The sequence below is a fragment of the Bufo bufo genome, chromosome 4, assembly GCF_905171765.1.
Source record: "Bufo bufo chromosome 4, aBufBuf1.1, whole genome shotgun sequence".
NCBI classification, from domain to species: Eukaryota; Metazoa; Chordata; class Amphibia; order Anura; family Bufonidae; genus Bufo; species Bufo bufo.
Genome location: NC_053392.1, coordinates 330,611,890 through 330,636,001, shown reverse-complemented (window position 1 = coordinate 330,636,001; position 24,112 = coordinate 330,611,890). Strand labels below are relative to the sequence as shown.

The 24,112-nt window shown below is 41.1% G+C and overlaps 1 protein-coding gene across 3 annotated transcripts in view; it reads left to right on the top strand.

The window, feature by feature from the left end:
* BVES (blood vessel epicardial substance) overlaps positions 1–16,451 on the top strand; it is a 123,256-nt gene extending 106,805 nt beyond the window's left edge. Inside the window, exons 8-9 of one of the 3 annotated variants that reach the window (XM_040428812.1) lie at positions 2,143–2,243; positions 15,474–15,602. In XM_040428812.1, coding sequence (XP_040284746.1) covers positions 2,143–2,210 — 68 coding nt within the window. In that variant the 3' untranslated portion in view covers positions 2,211–2,243; positions 15,474–15,602. Of the gene's footprint in view, positions 1–2,052; positions 2,244–15,473 lie in introns of those variants that run through there. The other 2 variants (XM_040428811.1, XM_040428813.1) reach the window with 2 other exon arrangements.
* Positions 16,452–24,112: the final 7,661 nt, after the last annotated feature.

The window sequence follows — 24,112 nt, the reverse complement described above, 5'->3', positions numbered from 1 at the left end:
AAAAATCATGTTTTAGTGTCTCCATAGTCTGAGAGCCATAGTTTTTTCAATTTTTGGGCGATTATCTTAGGTAGGGTATGATTTTTGCGGGATGAGAGGACGGTTTGATTGGCACTATTCTGGGGTGCGTATGACTTTTTGATCGCTTGCTATTAAATTTTTTGTGATGTAAGGTGACAAAAAATGTTTTTTTTGACAGTTTTTCTTTTAAAAAAATTACGGTGTTCAACTGAGGGCTTAGGTCATGTGATATTTTTATATAGCAGGTTCTTACGGACGCGGCTATACCTAATATGTCTACTTTTTTGTTTACTTAAGGTTTACACAATACCAGCATTTATGAAACAAAAAAAATGATGTTTTAGTGTCTTCAAATTCTGAGCCATAGTTTTTTTTATTTTTTGGGCAATTGGCTTAGGTAGGGGCTCATTTTTTGCGGGATGAGGTGACGGTTAGATTGGTACTGTATTGGGGGGCATACACCTTTTTGATCACTTGGTGTTGCATTTTTTGTGATGACTTTTTGTGATACACTTTATGGTATTTATCGGACAGGGTGAATCATGTGATATATTTATAGAGCCGGTCATTCCGGATGCGGTTATACCTAGTATGTGTTTTTTTTTTTTTCAATTTTTTATTATAAAATAAGGGGAAAGGGGCTTTTTTTTTTTTTTTACTTTATTAATTTTATTAAAAACACTATTTTTTTTCCTTTTTTTTTTCTTTACCTTATTTCTGATGTTAACTTTTGGGGGTCCGATCCCCTCTGCAATGCCTTACAATACATTTGTATTGTAATGCATTGCCTGTTCGTGTACTACAGTGAGTAGTACACAAACAGGTTCCCTAGGAGACCCAGCCTGAGGCTGGATCTCCTCGGCTTCCGTAGTATGCAGGTCCTGATGCTGTGCAAGGCATTGGGTAGCCTCTGCACAACATCGGGCTGCCTTCTGAGACATTGAGTCCCCGCCACAGCAGTGCGGGGACTCGATGCGATCACTCAAACACAAACCCCTTCTATGCCGCGGTCAGCAGCTTAGAAGGGGTTAATCTGCAGCGATCGCCGATACGGGAAAGGGGGGGGTCACAGAACCCCCCCCCCCCCCCAGGCACCCAGTTCCGATCACCGCACGGTGGTGATCGGAAATACACAGGGCGTACAGGTACGCCCTGTGTCCTTAAGTACCGGGACATCAAGGCATACCTGTACACCCTATGTCCTCAAGAGGTTAACCCTTTAAAGTTAATCCAACTATGATGAGCTTTGACACATTCAATTCAAAATTCTGACAGTACCAAAATCAAAATATGGCTACAAATTGGAGCTTGGAGGTTCTGAGCATCAACACTCTACACAATTTTTAATGTTATGGCAAATCTCAGCAAAGGGGGACTTATGATTTAAGGGGTTTCTCTGAAAGTCTAAAAATGAAAATATAATTTTTGGGGGGCCCACAGTAAGGATACATTCAAATATTACCTGATCACACAGCAGCAAGATGCTGCCAGATGATTGAATATGGGGGTGCAGCAGTATTATTTAGATTTAAATGATCAATCACTGGGGCATACTTTCAAAGCCCTAAAGGATCACATTACAAACTACCCATAGAGGTCCATAGAGAGGGGAGGAGGAGTAAGCTGAAATTCATCTCACTTAAGATGGAGAAGGTTAGTTACACGGAGGACGTAAAAGAGCTGATAAGTGGAGAAAAAGCCATTTTTCTCTGATTACATGTATTACAAAGTTTCTTATAATTGCCTATACTATTGATTTATGCAAAGATTTGTTAAGTTTCTGACCAATTAAGCATAACTTCATATAGTTTATAAACTTCTTACTAATTTATGAATTATTCAATTTTTATATTGTACTTAGCTACCATATAGTCACATACTTTGGTAATTCTTTAACCATATATTCATATAGTATATAAAGTTCCTACTTCTTTATGAATTATTCCATTTTTATATTGTACTTAGCTACCATATAGTCACATACTTTGATAAATCAAGTAATGTAATCAATTATTTTCTTTTTGTTTACAGGGTTGCTCTTTTAAGTATTGTAATGCCAAGACTAATGTGTGTTAAGTGTTTGCTGACTAAGGAATACTAACCATATGCTTTTACATTAAGGAAATAACCACCAAGAGTTCTATATTTCATATGGAATGGGTCGTGTGACGCATGGTGTTTTCTGTTGATAACTTCATAAATATACGAGAACTACTCACCAGGTACTAATGGGTACATCTTAGAAGAATATTTATGAGGCTTTTAATCAATGCAGTTACAATACTAGGTCATTGACGGAATAGTACAGATCTAATTCAGTCATATCCAAAGTACTAAAGTAATTAGTTGTTAAATTAATATTAACAAAAACTGTTATTTCGTGTTTTCAGCATCTTTTATGTATTGTTTAGCAAAATATGATGATGTGACTCCTTGTATGTAACATTATCTTCTACCTTGAAACTTTATTTCTGACTTTTTCACTATTTCCATTATCTTTTAACAAAGTGTTTTATATTTCTAACTATTTTTTCATTGTCATTCTCTATTTTATCTGCTAATCCATAGCTGTCGCAAATGAGCTGTCCACTCACTGGCTGCAAGGAATAGACATGTTTTATTACAATATGCACATTTGAATATACTTGACTTTTGTATAAGGTTTGCAAAAAGCAAGCATATATAAGGGGTCATTTACTATCAGAAATAAACCTGTATTAGATGTATTTCTGCCGCAAATTGCATTAAAATGCTTATTTGCATTGCAATCTGTGACTTTTCCCCACTCACGCCAGGTGTAAAAAATGTGGCTGTGATGGTAAAAGGGACGGGCTGGCAGGCCCGTCTCATGCTTCAATTTCTACTGTATGCCTGTTTAGGCGTAGAAAATGGTCTAAATTTAAGCCAGCTGGTTTACATTTAGACTGGTGCTGGATACTGTGAAGTTACGTACAGGCCGGTACCTCTACATAACTTTTGGCGGATTTACCAGCAGCTATTATTATACTGTATAGGTGGTGGCTAAACACCTACTTGCGCCAACCCTCCATTAAAATGCATGTTTAGCTTGGCTGCATGTGCATGTCACTTGACCTTCCCTCCCTCAATGGGATCATCTGAACAATGTTTATGCATGCAGAAAAGGACAATACCATTTTAAATGAACACTGCTTGGGGCTGTGTCGCTGCAAAAGGGAGGTTGCTTCAGAGGGCTATTTCTTAGGCTGTCATTGACCTACAACCACAATTTTGGTCTTGTTTTAACAATGATAATTTAGTATTTTAAACAAGACCAAGATCTGTGATCTCAGTCAACATGGAGGAGAGAAGGCAGTGGGGGAGTGCTGACAGGCTACAGGAGGAGAGAATAAGGGTCCATTCACACATCCGTGTGTGTTTTGCGGATCCGCAAAACACTGACAGCGGCAATGTACGTTCCGCATTTTGCGGACCGCACATTGCCGGCATTAATAGATTATGCCTATTCTTGTCCGCAATTGCGGACAAGAATAGGACATGTTCTATTTTTTGGGGGAACAGAATTGCGGACCCGGAAGTGCGGGTCCGCAATTGCATATCCAGGCAGCACATCGTGCTGCCCCATAAAAATGAATGGGTCCGCAATTCCGTTCCGCAAAATGCGGAACGAAATTGCGGACATGTGAATGGGGCCTAAAAATGTATTTCCTTGTTTTATCTCCACATAACCCTAGGAGGAGGGTTGCATGGACCCGTGCATGCTATCAATCCCCTTTCACCCATCAATCAAAATGTGCAATAGAAAAGTGACATTTTCGGGAGTGTTTTTTCAATTTCAATGTGACTATTGGGAAGGGAAGGGGGGTTAAACACACCCTATCACTGCAATCTACAGGCAGCATGTTACAAGACAGGAGGAGCTGAGCAGATGGATTTATAGTTTTGTGAGAAAAGATTCAGTAAAACATATAATATATACATTTAAACTCTTCTCTTTCTGAGTTTGTTGTACACAAGTGGTGTCATAAAAGGGACAGCTATACCTGTATACACACACACAGAGAATGCTATCAGTCACTTATAACAGCCAAATTGGCCATCTTGAGCTCAGAAAGAGCAGAGACTTAAAACGTTTTTCCGAGACTTAAATACTGGTGATCTATCCTCTGAATATGTCATCATTATCTGATCGGTGCTCAGTCCCATTCACTTCTATGGGGCTGAAGTGCGCCTAGGCTGTGTGACCAATGAATGTGTTGTCACTGGCCTAGGAAAAGCTGAGAGAAGGAGGCGGTGTTACTGCAAAGGCTGATGCCTTCTCAAACAGCTGATCGGTGGGGGTCCCGGGTGTTGGACGTCCACCAATCAGCTGATGACTTATCCAGAGGATAGGTCATCAGTATTTATGTCTCGGAAAACCCCTTTTAGTGTATAAAATTATAAGATTTATAGAATCTTTTCCCACAAAATCAATCTGCTCATCTCCTGCTCTATATCCTGTTGCCTGCAGATAGCACTGCATTTTGTGGTGACAGGTTCTTTAGAAAGGAAGAGATTCTGTAAATATCAGATACCTCTGGACTGACCTTTCTCTGAATGAAACGAATCCATTAGACCTGATACTTGTTTCCCCAGATGTTAAGGACTGTTGGGCAACACTCATGTACCTTACTTAAAAGGCCACCAAAATACTGGGATCTGTTAATAGGAACTAGATATGTGACTGAACTGCTGAAGAGAACAGACTTTACTACCTTTGGTATTCTTTTATTATTCTATGTCAGGAAAGTCTATACATAGCCTGACCTCTTTTAGGGTCCATTCACACGTCCGTAGTGTATTGCGGATCCGCAATACACCCGGCCGCACCCCCATAGAACTGCCTATTCTTGTCCGCAATTGCAGACAAGAATAGGACATGTTCTATTTTTTTCCGGAGCCGCAGACCGGAAGATGGGGGGCGCGCTCTGGAAATGCGGATGCGGACAGCAGACTGTGTGCTGTCCGCATCCATTCCTGCCCCATAGAGAATGAATGGGTCCGCATCCGTTCCGCAAATTGCGGAACGGATGCGGACACATTCACGGACGTGTGAATAGACCCTTATTTTGTGTAATATTACCTGTTAATTTGAACCTACACTATGACATTGCACATCATGTCTGTTCTATAGGAAGCACATACAGAGCAAGAGGAGAAGCTTGATATATAGTTATCATGTTATATATAGATATATAGTGGGAAAAGGTTCAGTTTAACTTGTAATTTATACTTTTAAAGATGACGTTTCATGGGTGTTTTATTTAAACCAAATACCTTATATAATAGTCCACCTGCTGCAGATGATCCAGCTTTTTTTTCTGATAGACCCCTCTGTTGTGCCGTTATGCCCCTCTTTGTTTTCTGGTGCCCAATATGTAAATTACTACTATTGGTACAGGGAGGAAGAGATCTCAGCTCTCCTCAGTGGGCGTCTCCTTCTCCCTGGCTGTGATGTTGTCCATTCGCAGCTGACCACAGCCAGGGAGAGGATGTGCTATTCTCATGAGATTTGGTAAATGTTATGTAAGCATGTACATCACGTACTATACTCGCTTACATAGCCTGTTCTCCCTGGCTGTGGAGCTGTCCGCTGCGATTGGACAGCGTCACAGCCAAGGATAAGGAGACGCCCACTGAGCTGAGCCGAGATCTTTTCCTCCCTGTAAGGCCTCATGCATGCGACCGTTCCGTTCTTTGCGGTCCGCAAATTGAGGATCCGCAAAACACGGAAGCCTTCTGCAATTTGCGGAACGGAACAGGCAGCCCATTGTAGAAATGCTTATTCTTGTCTGCAAAACAGACAAGAATAGGACATCTTATATATTTTTTTGCAGGGCCACAGAACGGAGCAACGGATGCGGACAGCACACGGAGTGCTGTCCGCATCTTTTGCGGCCCCATTGAAGTGAATAGGCTCGGATGCGGACCAGAACAACGGTCGTGTGCATGAGGCCTAACAATGATAATTTACATATTGGGTGCCAGAAAACAAAGAAGGGCATAGCGGCACTACAAAGGGGTCTAGCAGGAAAAAAAGCTGTAGCATCTGGTGTTCGTTTTTTTTTTTAAAACTTTACATTTCTTCTTTCTCTATGGAAATGAGTCCATTGGGTGGTCCTACTCAGTGATTGACAGCTATGTCTGCATGCACACTAATAGAGGGAAGGCTGCCTATGGACCATCCATTAGATTCCTAAGCCTAGAAATAGCAGGGATTTCAATGAAAATCAAGTTGTATTCAGCTTTTTCTGCTCTATAATATGCTACCTACAGATCAGACACCACGTTCAGTGTGACAGGTTCCCTTCAATATTATCTAGTGTAGGTCATTGACTAGACCTGCATATGTATATTAATTCTTTATTGATAGGTGTTTTTGAATGATGCCTCATTTCTTGTTATTTCTATTGGTAATTACACCTCAAAATTTACTCAAATGACTTGTTGATACCGACAGACCTGAACTTGAATGGTATTGAATTGTACCATGTACACTTAAAATCATTGTAATGACTTTTTTTTTTTTTTCATAAGATGCCAGTATGTTTAGACTGGATTTATTTGGGACAACATGGTTATTGAATTTGAAATATATATGGAAATGCAGGCTCTATTTGCTTGTGATGGCTTGTTTTTAAAATGTGATTAATAATGGCTTTAATTTTGTCACATTTCTAATGATGCATTTTTGCTATATTTTGCTAAAGACAAATGCTTATTAATCTGTGTCTGAGAATATACAATAATTAAAAAATGTGAGTTACATAGCTTACAGAGACATGTCTTGGTCAGTGGAGACTACCAGGGATGATTTGACAGCATTACATATTAACATCTCTTAGACATCTGCACATCAGCCAAGAGTCATTACTAAAAAGGAACTCCAGCTTTCGCAGACTCAACACTGTTGCCATGTTTTTGAGTAGAAACCATGTGACACTACATTTCCCTTGAGGGGAAAATAAATGGCAACATGGAGGTTTTCCAGTGAATTAACATGATACAGAGAAGCTAGAACCATGGTGAACAGGTGATCGCTAGTGTGACAGACACTCTGATATCAGCAATTTGTCACTCATATGCTAGTATGAACTGGTTTCCATGAACTTAAAGTGTAATCTCTGCAGCATGTGCTGGAGAAGAGTTGCAAGATGCATGTGAAGAGTCAGAGTTATTCATGAGCTCCCACTACCTCCACTAATGGTTGATTTACAGAGGCCTCCATAAAATCTCGCTTTCCTAAAACTTGTAGAAAACAATAGAATTGCGCTGAAAATGTATTTGGTCAAATTTGTAACAAACCTGTAGTTTAAGTAGTATAACGTCTTCTATTTTTCCTCAAATAACGCTGCTTCAAGTTTATTCAAATGTGTACAGAGAAACCTCTCAAAGGGTAGTTCTCTGAGGAGGCCACCCTGAGGGTCAGATTGGGAACTTAAAGTGGCCCTAGAAGAAACAAAAGTGTCTCCAACTTATAGGTGGTTCTAAATTTGTAGCAGATGGGCCAACACAAGTAGTCGGGCTCAGCCAACTGTCAGCCATAGTCACATGGTGTTATGTGGGGCCAGTGCAAACAGAAAATGGAATACACCTTTAAGAAAATAGGACATATCTCCCGACCCTTATATATATCTCTGGACAGATACTAACAGAATCATGTTCAGATATAACCCTTAAATGTGTTGTCCCATTACAGCAACTTATCCCTTACCTAAAGGAGAGGGGATAAGTGTCTGATCGTCTTGGATATGATCACTGGGCCTCCACCATTCAACTCTGTTAGGCTGCCAGAGATAGCTGAGCATTTATGTCCTAGTTTGTGGATAAACTGCTGTAATGGGGTAATCACTTTAACTGTGTACATATGGGACTAGGAATGAGGCTCAACTGGAAAAAAATACTGTGTAATTTTTTCTTGTATTAGTAAAAGGAGCTTGCAGAATAAATCACAATTAAAGGTATATTGATTTAGCCATAAGGGATAGTGTATAATCTGCACATGTGCAACTGTAATCTTTAAAAGAGAAATATCTATTTCTTACCTCCTATAGCTACTAAAATGTGCAGTACTCACTCAGGGGCATTGGGAAAGTAATCCTAAACTTTCTTGCACAAGTTTCATAGATGCAGATCTTGAGGTGTTAATCCATAATGACCATATATGTTAAATTTTCTCGATTTGTATCCCTATATCTTTGGTCTTTTTCTTGCAGCATTTTATGATATTGCTTTGTGCATTAAGTGTCATGGCAGGCATATGTTGACCACCTCTAAATGTCCTGCATTCCTGTTTATTAAGTTGGCTGCCACGGTGTAGGAGAAAATAATCCTACACAGCAGGGTATTGTAGTGTGTGTCACAGTGCAGTTTGCTGTGATAATCAGTGATTACACAGTAGGAGGGAGGGACTGTATGCATCAGGAGAAGAATGCCTACTGAGCTCTAATTATGAATTTTTCTGAGGCATCATCATGAAAAGATTGAGGTCTGAGCAATCTAAAAAATCTAAATTGCAAAAAACAAAAAAGAAATGTAGTTAAAGTGCAAAATCTGAACCTTTTCTATAAAACCAAATTGTCTTGGTCCTGAAAGAATTAAAGGGCTTGTCCAAGTGTTTAATATGGGTAAACTATCCTCAGGATGTAAGTATAAAATGTGGTGGCTCACTCTGTCTATAGCTATGGATTGGGTGCTACAAAGCCTAAATGATTCACCCAGTCATAGGAATAATTAAAAATGTGAAGAATTGGAAGGCTGAGCACTCACCACCTGGGCCAAACAGAGGTACGTACACATATAAGTGGTGGTCACGATATTTATTATTATGCCTGATGCAGATACAACAGCTAAAATATAGAGTACTAAAACAATAATGCTAAAATCTAACTAGTGATAAAACAATACATTTAAAATAATGGCTGAGATGAGAAAGGCATCATACAAGTATATAACATAATATAAGGTATATATTATAATACAATAAAGGATGGTATAAATGTCTCCAATGGCATATAAAACCCTTAAGAATGAATATTATCAGTGTTCTAAAATTCCAATGTTCTGAAGTTCAATATTCTATAAATATTCGCCGATAAAGTGCCCAGTATTTTTTCGAATGAATGTCTAGACAAAATTCGTATTCGATATGCTCTATTTGATTATTGTGACAAATTCGACCAATATTCGCTGAGTGAAAAGCTGTGATTACACCTCTCGATATAATTCAATTGCCGTCTGACTTGAGCACACAGTGGCGTCCCACGTGGCTAGCAATATCAGATCTGGCGGTACCTGATTATGATTAGTCAGCTGGAGCAGTTCAAGTGGTTCTGCGGTCACCAATATAGACAATCTCCAGCGGTCTTCCCAACTTTTTCAAAAAAATTCGGTCCTGATAACTGCGAGACCCTACTGGAGATTCCCCATATCTGGAAAAAGTTGGGAAGACCGCTGGAGATTGTCTATATTGGTGACCGCAGAACCACTTGAACTGCTCCAGCTGACTAATCATAATCAGGTACCGCCAGATCTGATATTGCTAGCCACGTGGGACGCCACTGTGTGCTCAAGTCAGACGGCAATTGAATTATATCGAGAGGTGTAATCACAGCTTTTCACTCAGCGAATATTTGTCGAATTTGTCACAATAATCGAATAAAGCATATCGAATACGAATTTTGTCTAGACATTCATTCGAAAAAATACTGGGCACTTTATCAGCGAATATTTAGAGAATATCGAACTTCAGAACATTGGAATTTTAGAACATTGATAATATTCATTCTTAAGGGTTTTATATGCCATTGGAGACATTTATACCATCCTTTATTGTATTATAATATATACCTTATATTATGTTCTATACTTGTATGATGCCTTTCTCATCTCAGCCATTATTTTAAATATATTGTTTTATCACTAGTTAGATTTTAGCATTATTGTTTTAGTACTCTATATTTTAGCTGTTGTATCTGCATCAGGCATAATAATAAATATCGTTGACCACCACTTATATGTGCACATGCCTCAGTTTGGCCCAGGTGGTGAGTGCTCAGCCTTCCAATTCTTCATATCCTCAGGATGTGTCATCAGTATCTGACTTTTGGGGTCCAACTCACAGCACCCCTGTTGAGCTGCCATTTGAAGAGACAGTGGTGCTCTGTGATCGCCGCAGCTTCTTCTAATGACAGTGACGTCATGTTCCTTGGTCACATGACTTAGGCGCAGCTCCGTCTGTTTAAGTGAATGGAGCTAAGCTGCTATCCAATGGATGGTGCGGTACTTTTTAAGCTGCTCGGAGGCCATAGTGCTCACCAGCGCATGGCTGCCTCTTCAAACAGCTGATCGGTGGGGTTGCCAAGTGTTGGACCCCCACGAACACATACTGATGACCTAGGATTGATGCTGCATAGATGCTCCTCTATCTGGCAATTGGCTAACACTCTTACAACTTTTAACACTCTCACCCCACCCCCAAATTCTCCTGTTAGCTGTCACTCTAGAGATCCATGGACATCTTCAGACGCACAGTACATTCAGCTGAGTGATCAGGTCTGAACAGAGACTGTCATGAGATACTGATTTCCTGTAAAGATTCCTAGGCTTCCTAAACTTGATCAGCAGTCATTGTAAAGGCGCCTCCCATATGAAGACCTCCATGGATCTCTAGAATGGGGGAGACCAAGTAAGTATACATTTTAGGGTGGGTTATGGACCTAACACCTTTGTACAGAAGTGACAAAGTAGGGTTTTTTCTACATTGTCACTTTAAGTTTTCTGTGAAGCTTTAGAATTCAAATCTGACTGACTCTGGAAACGCTATTTGCCTAAATGGACTTTGTGCACTTTTTATTAAGTTGTCTAGATTCTTGTAATCAGGGCCGGTACAAGGCAGGGGCCGAAGGAGCGGGTGCCCTGGGCGCTACCATTTGCGGACAGGAGGGGGGCGCAGGTGAAGTGCCAGCCACGGCCCCCCCTACATCATGCTGTGCCCCCCCATGTGCCCCCCCAACTAAAATGACCCCCCCCCCCCCCCCCCAAGTGAGCAGCCGCCGCCGGGCACAGGGAGATGAGCGCTTCCATTGCGCTCATCTCCATTGTAAACTGTCTGTGCCAGCGGAGGTGCAGGGGAGGGAGAGGCGTGTCCCTTCCCTTTCCTCTGATAGGCTGCAGGCAGGCACCGAAGTGGAGGAGAGGCCCCGCCCCCTAATTACTCCTGTTTACCTTTCTAAAGCTAAAGGACCTTTGATGATGTCATCACAGGTCCTGTAAGGGAACTGCACAGTGTAAAGTGTAGTTCCCAGGTTAGAACAGTGCATCTGCCAGGACCTGTGATGACATCATCTTCAACATCACAGGTCCTGCAGAATCTAGCAAAGGAACTGCACCAAAAATGGTGTAGTTCCTAGGTTTCAAAGGTACATCTGCCAGGACCTGTGATGACATCATCACAGGTCCTTCAACACCTAACAGCAAGTATTAAAAGTTCACAAGCAGCTCTGTATTGATCCATACAGACTGGAATGGAGAGGTAAGAGGAGGTCCTCCACTTTTCATCATTTACCCCCCCCCCCCCCCTCCATGCCCTGTTTTTACTCATTGCTCACTCATGTATACTACTTCAGACAGTTACCACTACCTCATGTACCTCACAGTGACTATAATGCATAACTGACCACATATTTCTATAAACACTGCATCTACAGTATTATACCTTCTATGTGTCACATCAATACACTGCTCTGTGTATATATATATATATATATATATATATACACACATACATGCACACACACTGCATATATTACACAGTATTATACATGCAATATGTACAGATATATAGTATATACCGCAGTGCACTGATATGTGAGGTATGAGGTATAATAGATGCTGTGTGTACAGATATCAGTACACTTCTGTATATACTATATATGTGAGGTACGAGGTATAATAGATGCAGTGTGTACAGATATATAGTATATACAGCAGTGTACTGATATGTGAGGTACGAGGTGTCAATACACTGCTGTATTTACTATATACCTGTACACACTGCATCTATTATACCTCGTACCTCACATATTACACTACTGTATATACTGTATACACTGCATATATTATACCCCGTACCTCACATATCAGTACACTGCTGTATATACTATATACCTGTACACACTGCATCTATTATACCCTGTACCTCACATATCAGAACACTAGGGAATATACTATATACCTGTACACACTGCATCTATTATACCGCGTACCTCACATAACTGTACACTGCTGTATATAATATACATCTGCATCTATTATACCTCTTTTGTGTGCCAGGGCTGTTTTGTAATCCCATTCCGGCCCTGATGGCATAAATTATAAAACGCAGCAGCAAGAATAGTTCATGGAACAAAGGGAGGGGCTATAAAAGGGGAATGGGGGCCCAATTTAGATTCCTGCTATGGGGCCCAGTGATTTTTATGTACGCCCCTGGCTGCAGGCACTAGGCCGGCAACATATCAGAGGCCGGCGCAATGACGTCATCGTGCCGCCTGAGCCTTACATTACAGCGTGGGACACAGGAAGAGGCTGCATCGCATCGCTGACACTTAGGTAAGTATAAGTGTTTTTTTTTTTGTTTTTTTTTACAATAGTGTTACTGGCACATTGGGGGGGCTTATTACAAAACTGGCACATGATGATGGGGGGGACTTTATACTGGCACATGATGATGGGGGGGAACTTTATAGTGTCTGTGACTTTCAAAGTCCCACAGTCCTTTGTTCTATTGCTTTAAGTATATTCTTGTTTTGAAACAACATTGATTCTTTCTTAAAAACGGGGGGGGGCGCAGTTTGCCATCTTCGCCCTGGGCACCAAATGGCCTTGTCCCAGCCCTGCTTGTAATGTCTAGTAATATGTGGCAAGCATTGCAGACTATTTGAAAAGTCCACTTATCATTACTTTCCTTACCTTTCATGTTCTTTTGGAGGTTAACTTTTCCTCATTTTATTACCATATTGGCTCATTATAAAATGTGCTTCTGAACATTTATTATATGCACAGTTGCTTTTTCTTTCCCTACATTTAGTTAATATATGTACAAAAAATGCATTCATTTCACAAATTATATTTTAATAACTTACAGCATCACCATCAAGGCCGGCGTCAGCACCCAGCATACCCAGGCAAGTGCCGGGGCCCACAGCTCCTGCAGGGGCCCACTGCACAGCTGATTATAATTTTGAAGCACTAGAAGCAGGGCAGTGGCGTGCTAAGGGCCGGGGGGTTCGCCCCAGGTGCCGGCTCTCAGAGGGTGCCAGGTCACAGAAGCAATGAGCGCTTCCATCAATACAGATGGAAACGCTCATTGCTGGAGCGCAGGGAGCTGGGTCCTGTCACTCACCGCTCAGCTCCCCGCGCTCCTCCCCTCCTTCAGGCCGGCGGCACTCTGAATGGTGAAGCAGGAAGACTTCTCCCTGCTCCACCATTCAGCCTGCAGGCAGAGATCGCGCTGCCGGCCTGTGTGGGCTAAATAAATAAAACACAGTAACTACTCACCTTGTCCTGTTCCTGAAGCTCACAGTCCTCTCTTCCCTGCAGGCACAGATCGCTCTGCAGAACTGTGTGGGCGGAGCTTCTGCAGATTTCCGGGCTGTAGACTCCCTACAGCCCGGAAATCTGCAGAAGCTCCGCCCACACCGTTCTGCAGAGCGATCTGTGCCTGCAGGGAAGAGAGGACTGTGAGCTTCAGGAACAGGACAAGGTGAGTAGTTACTGTGTTTTATTTATTTATTTTTATACAGAGGGGGCACAGAGGACTTTATTACTATGGAGGGGGCACAGAGGACTTTATTACTATGGAGGGGGCACAGAGGACTTTATTACTATGGAGGGGGCACAGAGGTCTTTATTACTATGGAGGGGGCACAGAGAGCATTACTAATGTGAAGGGGGCACAATGGGCATTTCAACTATGGAGGGGGCACAGAGCCAGAGGGCATTATTACAATGAAGGGGGCACATTGGGCATTATTATTATTACTGTGAAGGGGGCACAATGGGCGTTATTACTGTGAAGGGGGCACAATGGGCGTTATTACTGTGAAGGGGGCACAATGGGCACTACTACTATAAAGGAGGCACAATGGGCATTATTACTGTGAAGGGCACAGAGGGCATTACTACTATTAAGGGGCACAATGGGCATTATTACTATAAAGGGGGCACAGTGGGGATTATTACTATGAAGGGGCACAATGTGGGATTATTACTATGAAGGGGGCACAATGGGGATTATGACTGTGAAGGGGGCACAGATAGGGCATTACAACTGTGAAAGGGGCACAGAGAGGGCATAACTACTGTGAGGGGGCACACATCTGTACAAACCTACTGTAAAGGTTGTACAATGAGGCCAATACTACTGTGAGGGGGTACAATTTTTTAAAAAAATATTGGGGAAGGGGTGCCAGAGAAAGGACCCACCCCGAGTGCCAAACACCCTAGGCACGCCACTGAAGCAGGGAACTATTTGCTGCCAGCGCTCCACAGCAGCAGCTGCACGATGTCCTCACACATCGTCATGCTGATCTGTGTAGGAGGAGGAGTGGGGCAGGCTGGGAATCAGCCTCTGCTCCTCCTACACAGCAGTGCGATGTGTCACAATATCCTGCTGTTGCTGATGGGGAGCGCAGATCATGGGAGGAACCAGGTGATTGAGGCGAGGAGTATTTATTGTTTGTTTTTTCAATTCCTGTGAAGGGGACACATCTGGGCATAACCAATGTGAAGGGGGCACTGGGCACATATCTTGGCATATCCACCGTAAGAGGGCACATATCTTGGCATATCTACTGTGAAGGGGGCACACATCTTGGCATATCTACTGTGAGGGGGCACATATCTTGGCATATCTACTGTGAGGAGGCACATATTTGGGGATATCTACTGTGAAGGGGGCACATATCTTGGCTTATCTACTGTGAGGGGGCACATATCTTGGCATATCTACTGTGAGGTGGCACATATCTGTGAGTAAACCTGAGGGACTGAAACACTGGGTAGAAAAAAAAAGTAGGCACATAAGGACTGATTCACATATATCCGCTCTGTAGAATGCTCTGTGTAAGGTATTTAATCTATAATACATGCAGTTTTATTGTTGTAAGCGCCGTACATAATGCCACAAGGGGGCCCACTGAGACTTTATCACCCAAGGGCCAACATGAACCTGGAGCCAGCCCTGATGACCATACAAAAATAATAATAATAACGTGTTAATGTTTGTGTAAAGGAATTTCAGAAGGAGGCTCATCTAGAGGTGTGTCCAAAAAGAGCAGTCTTTTATCTAGCATAGAATTCCAAACTCAGCATAAACATAATACATGCCAAAATGTGTCAAAAAAGTAATGTGTTGTGTTTGACCATCTTGACAGACCAATCCCCCTGCATGAGAGGTTCTACCAAGATGAAGCCAATTGAAGAAAGCATTGAGGAAGATGTGTTTGAGTCAGCATATCCACTTGCAACTAAAGTCCAAAGGCTGCCATAAACACAGATGTGACCAAAGTACTTACAAAGAAAATGTTGCTTGGAGACTAAATAATCACAAAAACTCTGAAATGATCCGTTGTTTTTTTTTCCATATATTACAAATAGTTTCTTTACATTCTCACATATGCAAGATTTGTCATTTTGTACACAGTTCACTATTTGATTTTAATGTCCCTAAGTGTTTGCTTCATTGTTAATAAAAAAAAAAATCTACAATGTCAACAAGATTGAGAAAAGCACAATTTACATGGAATTTGCATTACTTTTGACACCAAAGAGAATTCCATACAGTATATCCTTTCTATATGGTATGTGTTTTCAGATTTACATATGTGAGCCTCCATCCAAGAATCAATTATACGTTTTGGAAAACCACCAATATTGTAATGAAATACAAATAAAGTGGGGCCTCAAGTTGCAAAGATCTCAGGTTACAATATTGTCAACATACAATAGTCTCTCCTGGGCGATCTTAACTTAAAACCACATTCAACCTAGGCGCTGCTCAACTGAGGCAGGTGTGATTGACTGGAAGATCCAACCTATCAGCATAGCTGTTTCACTGGTGAAACACCTGTATTACTGAGGTGTACATGTATGCATGGATTGGCTGTGTAGTAATTCCTCCCTACAGAACAGTACTATACTACATGTCTGGCACTGCCTGCTACAGTATCTATCTGTGCCAGGATAAGCTGCTCCTCTGGACACCAGGTGTGGGTAGCTCCATTTTATTTTCTGGCACACAGAAATGAAGGTCCTTTTCTCAGAAAAGATAGCTATTTACAGAGTCCAGCATCTATGCCTGACATTTATATACACTGCCTGTCCCCAAAAAAAAGTTGCCACCAAAAAAAAAATAAGATTCTCAATGGGGTTAAGGTCTGGTCTCTGTGGTGGCCAATCCATGTGTGAAAATGATGTCTCATGCTCCCTGAACCACTCTTTCGCAAATTGAGCCTGATGAATCCTGGCATTGTCATCTTGGAATATGCCCGTGCCATCAGGGAAGAAACAATCCATTGATGGAATAACCTGGTCATTCAGTATGTTCAGCTGACCTCATTTTTGGAGCACATACTGTTGCTGAACCTAGACCTGACCAACTGCAGCAACCCCAGATCATAGCATTGCCCCCACAGGCTTGTACAGTAGGCACTAGGCATGATGGGTGTATCACTTCAGCTGCCTCTCTTCTTATCCTGATGCACCTATCACTCTGGAACAGGGTAAATCTTGACTGATCAGACCACATGACATTCTTCCATTGCTCCCTAGTAAATTGAAACCCCTTTTTCTGGTTTGCCTCACTGATTAGTGGTTTTCTTACGGCTACACAGCTGTTCAGTCACAATCCCTTGAGTTCCCTTCGCATTGTGCGTGTGGAAATGCTCTTACTTTCACTATTAAACATAGCCCTTAGTTCTACTGTTGTTTTTCTTCGATTTGAATTACCCAAACGTTTAAGTGATCGCCGATCACGATCATTCATGATTTTTTACCCGCCACATTTCTTCCTCGAATATGATGGGTTTTCACTATCCTTCCAGTTTTTTATAATGCATTGGACAGTTCTTAACCCAATTTTAGTAGTTTCTGCAATCTCCTTAGATGTTTTCTCTGCTTGATGCATGCCAATGATTTGACCCTTCTCAAACAGACTAACATCTTTTCCACGACCACGAAATGTGTCTTTCAACATGGTTGTTTAAGAAATGAGAAGCAACTCATTGCACCAGTTGGGGTTAAATAACTTGTTGCCAGCTGAAAGATAATCGCCCATGCAGTAAATATCCAATAGGAGGCTCATAACTATTTGCTTAGTTAAATCCAGGTGGCGACTTTTTTTTTGGACAGGCAGTGTATAAGCACTTGCTTCATCAGTGTTAATAAACCATATATTTTTCTTTCATTCTTTTATTTTCAGGTGTTAGAACCAATTACCTGTTTTTCATAGAGTTCACAAGTTACAGTATTTTCAGTTTATAGTAGTCATCCCCGAACAAATTATTAGTGGGACTTGGAGGACTGCTGTATTTTGATGTAACAAATGTAGATTTTTTTTCCTCTTGGTAGAAGCATATTTTCATATCGAGAGAACAGATCGTTTGATGTTGTAAAAGTATGCAATTCTCAAGGATTAACATTTTATATCAGCATTATTTTACTGCAATATACATTCTAATGATATCATATTTTATTAAAAATAATTTGAAAGATTTTTCAAAGATCTGGTGTTTGGTCTCAGAGACATAAGGAACATATTTTACATGGTATCATGATAGGCTTTACCACATAGACTGTAACCACAGTATTGTACAATTTTAATTATGGTCTATGCTGCTGGTGCTTGTAAACTGCTGGTGTTGGTAAACTGATGGTACTGTGTAAACATTAAAAAAGCAGTACTACTGTATATTGATCCCCCACCAATCCTGCAGAGACACTGTCCGATCCCCAACGTTCCCTGCTTGCTGGTCCAGTGATCATGTTACAAAACGGGGGCATGTGACTGCTGCAGTCAATAACCGGCTGTAGTAGGTCTCATGCTACTGTGATAGAAGATCATGGTTGAACTAGAAACCAGAGAGCGGTGGGGACCAAACAGCAAATGTACACAAGAAACCAAGACGTGAGTACAACTTTTTAATTTTTTAACAGCACCCTCAGCAGTTTAGACCATAATATTTTCTGCCAAACATCAACATCATTAATGTACAAGACATTTCTGAGAATGAAAATAAGTAGAACACACACATGTTGTGATATTGAGCCAACAAGTTATGCTGGATGATTTATAGGATCCTAAGGATAGGCAATCAGTAGATGAGTGGTGAGGTTCTGTTCCCCAAAACCCACACTGATCAGCAGAATGCAGGAGCTTCTGGTGCTTTACACAGAATTATCCATAACAGGTGTGGCTTTGTCTGGTAAGGGGGCTTAGGCATAGCCGTATGTCTATTATTGCAGTTTTAGGTACTGCAGTGAAGGTACGGAGTGGCACCATCTTGATTCTGCTGATCGGTGTCATGGATGAAAATTCCACCACTCATATATTGATGCCTGGAAACCCTCTTCTAAGCTAGTAGGCCTGCAGAATTGCGAATGTAGCTCTAGGCTATAATGCAGACTGTAACTTAGGATCAATACAAGATACATAATGAAACATATTTGCTCAACATTTATGTAGGTTAATTTTATGTAAGTTGTAAAATGGTTGTCAAAGATGAACAGTTTACATGTTTCATGCAAGTGCTGTTTAGCCAGATGAGAGTTAGAGTTTATTGGAATGACGCTTTTAAGGCTGCATTTATCACACGTGAAATATTACATCCAGTGTTTCATTGTTAAGTTGATTTTTTTAATTTTTAGTTAATGATTCTTCGCATTAATAGGATTTTTACGCACTCATTATACCTTCCTGTATTTTTACATGCTTACTTTATAACCACAACCTAAACAAAAACCAGAATATTCACTTTATACAGCCAGGTCCATAAATATTGGGACATCGAAACAATTCTAACATTTTTGGCTCTATACACCACCACAATGTATTTGAAATGAAACAAACAAGATGTGCTTTAACTGCAGACTGTCAGCTTTAATTTGATGGTATTTACATCCAAATCAGGTGAACGGTGTAGGAATTACAACAGTTTGCATATGTGCCTCCTAATTGTTAAGGAACCAAAAGTAATGGGACAGAATAATATTAATAAATCAAACTTTCACTTTTTAATACTTGGTTGCAAATCCTTTGCAGTCAATTACAGCCTGAAGTCTGGAACGCATAGACATCACCAGACTCTGGGTTTCATCCCTGGTGATGCTCTGCCAGGCCTCTACTGCAACTGTCTTCAGTTCTTGCTTGTTCTTGGGGCATTTTCCCTTCAGTTTTGTCTTCAGCAAGTGAAATGCATGCTCCATCGGATTCAGGTCAGATGATTGACTTGGCCATTGCATCACATTCCACTTCTTTCCCTTAAAAAAAACTCTTTGGTTGCTTTTGCAATATGCTTTGGGTCATTGGCCATCTGCACTGTGAAGCGCCGTCCAATGAGTTCTAAGCGTTTGGCTGAATATGAGCAGATAATATTGCCCGAAACACTTCAGAATTCATCCTGCTGCCTTTGTCAGCAGGCACATCATCAATAAATACAAGAGAACCAGTTCCATTGGCAGCCACACATGCCCACGCCATGACACTACCACCACCATGCTTCACTGATGAGGTGGTATGCTTAGGATCATGAGCAGTTCCTTTCCTTCTCCATACTCTTCTCTTTCCATCACTCTGGTACAAGTTGATCTTAGTCTTATCTGTCCATAGGATGTTGTTCCAGAACTGTGAAGGCTTTTTTAGATGTCGTTTGGCAAACTCTAATCTGGCCTTCCTGTTTTTGAGGCTCACCAATGGTTTACATCTTGTGGTGAACCCTCTGTATTCACTCTGGTGAAGTCTTCTCTTGATTGTTGACTTTGATACACATACACCTACCTCCTGGAGAGTGTTCTTGATCTGGCCAACTGTTGTGAAGGGTGTTTTCTTCACCAGGGAAAGAATTCTTCGGTAATCCACCACAGTTGTTTTCCGTGGTCTTCCGGGTCTTTTGGTGTTGCTGAGCTCACCTGTGCGTTTCTTCTTTTTAAGAATGTTCCAAACAGTTGTTTTGGCCACGCCTAATGTTTTTGCTATCTCTCTGATGGGTTTGTTGTGTTTTTTCAGCCTAATGATGGCTTGCTTCACTGATAGTGACAGCTCTTTGGATCTCATCTTGAGAGTTGACAGCAACAGATTCCAAATGCAAATAGCACACTTGAAATGAACTCTGGGCCTTTTATCTGCTCATTGTAATTGAGATAATGAGGGAATAACACACACCTGGCCATGGAGCAGCAGAAAAGCCAATTGTCCCATTACTTTTGGTTCCTTAACAAGTGGGAGGCACATATGCAAACTTGTAATTCCTACACCGTTCACCTGATCTGGATGTAAATACCCTCAAATTAAAGCTGACAGTCTGCAGTTAAAGCACATCTTGTTTGTTTCATTTCAAATCCATTGTGGTGGTGTATAGAGCCAAAAATGCTAGAATTGTGTCGATGTCCCAATATTTATATAATTGAACAGGACATGTTCTATATTTTTGCAATGCCACGGAAGAGACATACGGATGAGGACAGCAGACAGGTGTGCTGTCCACATCTTTTGTGGCTCCATTGAGGTAAATGGGTGCGCATCAGACCCGCAAAAAATGCAGATCGGGTGCAAACAAAAAATAAGTTTGTGTTCTTGAGCCCTAATGCAGGTTGTCAACCAATGAAACTTTCTCCTAAGTTATAAAACACTCCAAAGAAACCTCTGATGACTCACAGATAACAGTGATCTTCTGGTGTTATGTTGTGCAAGGAACTGATTTGACCTTTCACATTACAAGGCTGTCACTGAAATAATTTATCATATGGGAAATAAATATCAATAAAGTACAATCATTTTAAAAGGATTGGGGAGATGCTTCCAGCTTTGTTGCTATAATCCTTCCCACTGAGTTGTGGCTGCAGCAATGATATGCCGTTATACTGCACACGCCTACATCAGGCAATCACTGGCTTGGTGGTTTTATGGCTTATACCACTGAGGATATTAAATAAGTTCTTTTTTGGGGGATGATAACTATTGCTAAAAATGTTATGGTTCTCAGAATGACAACACAAAAATATTGTGCAAACCTTGTGCTATAAAAATTTAGTATCACTGTAATCATACTGTCCTACAAAATAATAATAACATGTTTCTGATGTCAGGGGATCAACCATTTCCCTTCTCCTCTTCACTATCCTGTTTCTGGTTGTAAGACAACTGGCTGCAATAGGCAACTATCCACTGCTCTATCAACAGGAGACAAAATATGTTATACCCAACCTTTTTGGTTAAGCTCAGCCCTCTCCTTTGTCTGCCAGCCAAAAATAGATGAGCATCAAAACCTATGTTCATTGCATGATTTTAACATAATTTTATGGATTATTTGTTTCAGGAACATGGAGAAAATGTTGGCGATGAATAAAAACTCTTAATTTCATCATTCATTTGGTTTAGCATATTTTTTATTTCTGTATATATTCAAAAGTAAGGAAAATGTGAAGGTGTTGTCATTATCTGTCAGTTAAAATCAGATTGTGGACAGAAGCCCCAGTCCAGATTTACATATAGTAAAAATCACTCTGCACTCCCCAATCACAGTTAGTAAGTTAAAGCTATTGATGTTCAAGCAAAAATTTTATGTTTTTGGTCTTACAACCTTCATCAGACCATTGGACTGTCCGTTAACCACACAATGCCAGCGCTGGAAGATATACCAAACACTGCTGCATTCCAGGTGCATATTTGTGAGACAGAGCAGTTTCTAGAATACTCCCTAACACTAATGTGCTGTGGCTAAAGGACAGCCCGGCGGTCTGATGAAGGTTGTATGACCGAAAACGTTCACCTTTTTTTTTAATTGATTTGAACATCAATGAATAAAAAGAAGAAAACCTTAAATGTGATTGAGAGTGCAGTGTTTATTTTTTTTTACTAAAGAATAACTCTATTTTTAAACCAGCAGACATTACTGCCAACATTCCTTATTTTGGCCACTAGAAAACAGCACTTTTTTCTTAATATACTCAATATACTCTCTCTTTCAGTCTACCCAAATATATATATATATATATATGTTTCAAAGTGGATTGGATATTGTTTTATTATGTATTTAAATTATAAATCAATGGAGCAAGGAAAAAACACTATTTTCATTATTGTTTTAATCTATATATTTACCTAAAAAATGAATCCCCTAATTCACTGGAGTATAGCGATACCAAATATGTGTACATTGTGTAAGGCATGATAACATCTCTATGAGAACAAAGCCTCCATTTTTATTTCTTATGAGTGCCCTCTCCAGGAGTTGTACAGACATCTAAGTTCCATTTTTCTTTTGTTGTCACATATAGGATTTGTCTGTCATGACATCCTAGATCAGCTGTGCTGTGCTGAGCAAGCAGTGCCATCAAACAGCAGACAAAATAGTGAAGACTGCTCCATAAGCGTATTAACTTAAGTGATACAGGAAGGGGTTACGTAAAACTAATTACTTTTCGTCAAATATAAGTTTATGCTATATGAAAGGTTCCCTCCCTCCTCCAATCTCACTCTGCCAGGACACATGAGAACAATATTTTACAGCACTTACCCTAGTAAACTTTGTTGCTACAGCAATTTTTTCCTGTGAGCGCCAAAATTGTTTGTAATGGTGATCACAGGATCTGTACCAATCAAGTCCCGATGATGCCTCTAAAACCAAAGGTTTTTAGTAGGATTGGAATCTAGGTGTTGAGGTGGTTGTTGGGCACATCATTTAGCACCAGAAGGAAAGTAAATATGCTGTCACCAACTTGTCAGTCCGAGCTCCACCGCTTCAGTCTGGGGCTCGGACACTGCAGCGCGGTGCCAGACGTGCTGTCATGCCAAGCCCCTTGATGACTCAGTGTTTAGGCCACACCACTGTCATGATGTTTAGGCCATGCCCCTCCTGGCGCTGTATAGGCCATGCCCCCTCTCGAGCGCCCGCTTTGGCCACGCCCCCTTAGGTCACATCTGAACTATGTCCCCCGGTGATGTCAGCGCTCAGGTGATTAGCTCCCTATTTAAGGCTGCAACTGTAAATCACATTTGCCAGTTATAGGTTTTCCTTGCTGTTTTCTTCTGCTACCTGTGTGTATTGAACTGTTGCTTTTGGATTTGATCTCGGCTATACCTTGACCTCTCTCTCTGCTTAGCGATTCTGTACCTTCTTCCTGTCCGGTATTGACCCTTGGCTTGTTATTGCTCCCTTCTTCCGCTTTGTGATTCTGTTGGTATCAATCTCCTGGTTTGACTGTTTCTGTCCTGTGTGTGAACAGGTGCCTGCGGTTTTGCGGGCACTTGGATTGTATCTCTGCACTTATCAGTATAGGGAACGTCGACCAGTTGTAGACTTGTCGCCTAGGACTTATTCTGCAAGTAGGCAGGGTCAGTGGGCTTGGTATAAGTTAGGGCTCATTGTGTGTGTACGTGTCCCGTGCCTACGGCCGTGACATATGCATCAGTTTTGCAACAACAAAAAAAAAGGAATGAAGTCTGGATGTATATATCAAGTTAGTGGTCCTGAAGTGGTTAATTTCATAAATATGAACAGGGAACTACAAGATGAATGACTCCAGTATGTTTAGGACCTCAGGAGCTGAGTCTGTGACAGTTGTGTTACACAGTTGACACTGGCAGGCAGTGAAAACTCAGATACTGTGGTCAATAGCGATCGTGGCATCTGAGCGGTCAAAGGGGGACAGGCAAACAAATTGTGGGGATTATCTGCTCTCATGGCAGCCAGGGGCCTTGTGAGTCACAGGCAGGACTTACACAATGAATGACATAACTGAAAAAAAATGCCCAAATCTTTATTTATTTTTGTCACTTCGCCCTCTGAAAAATAATTGA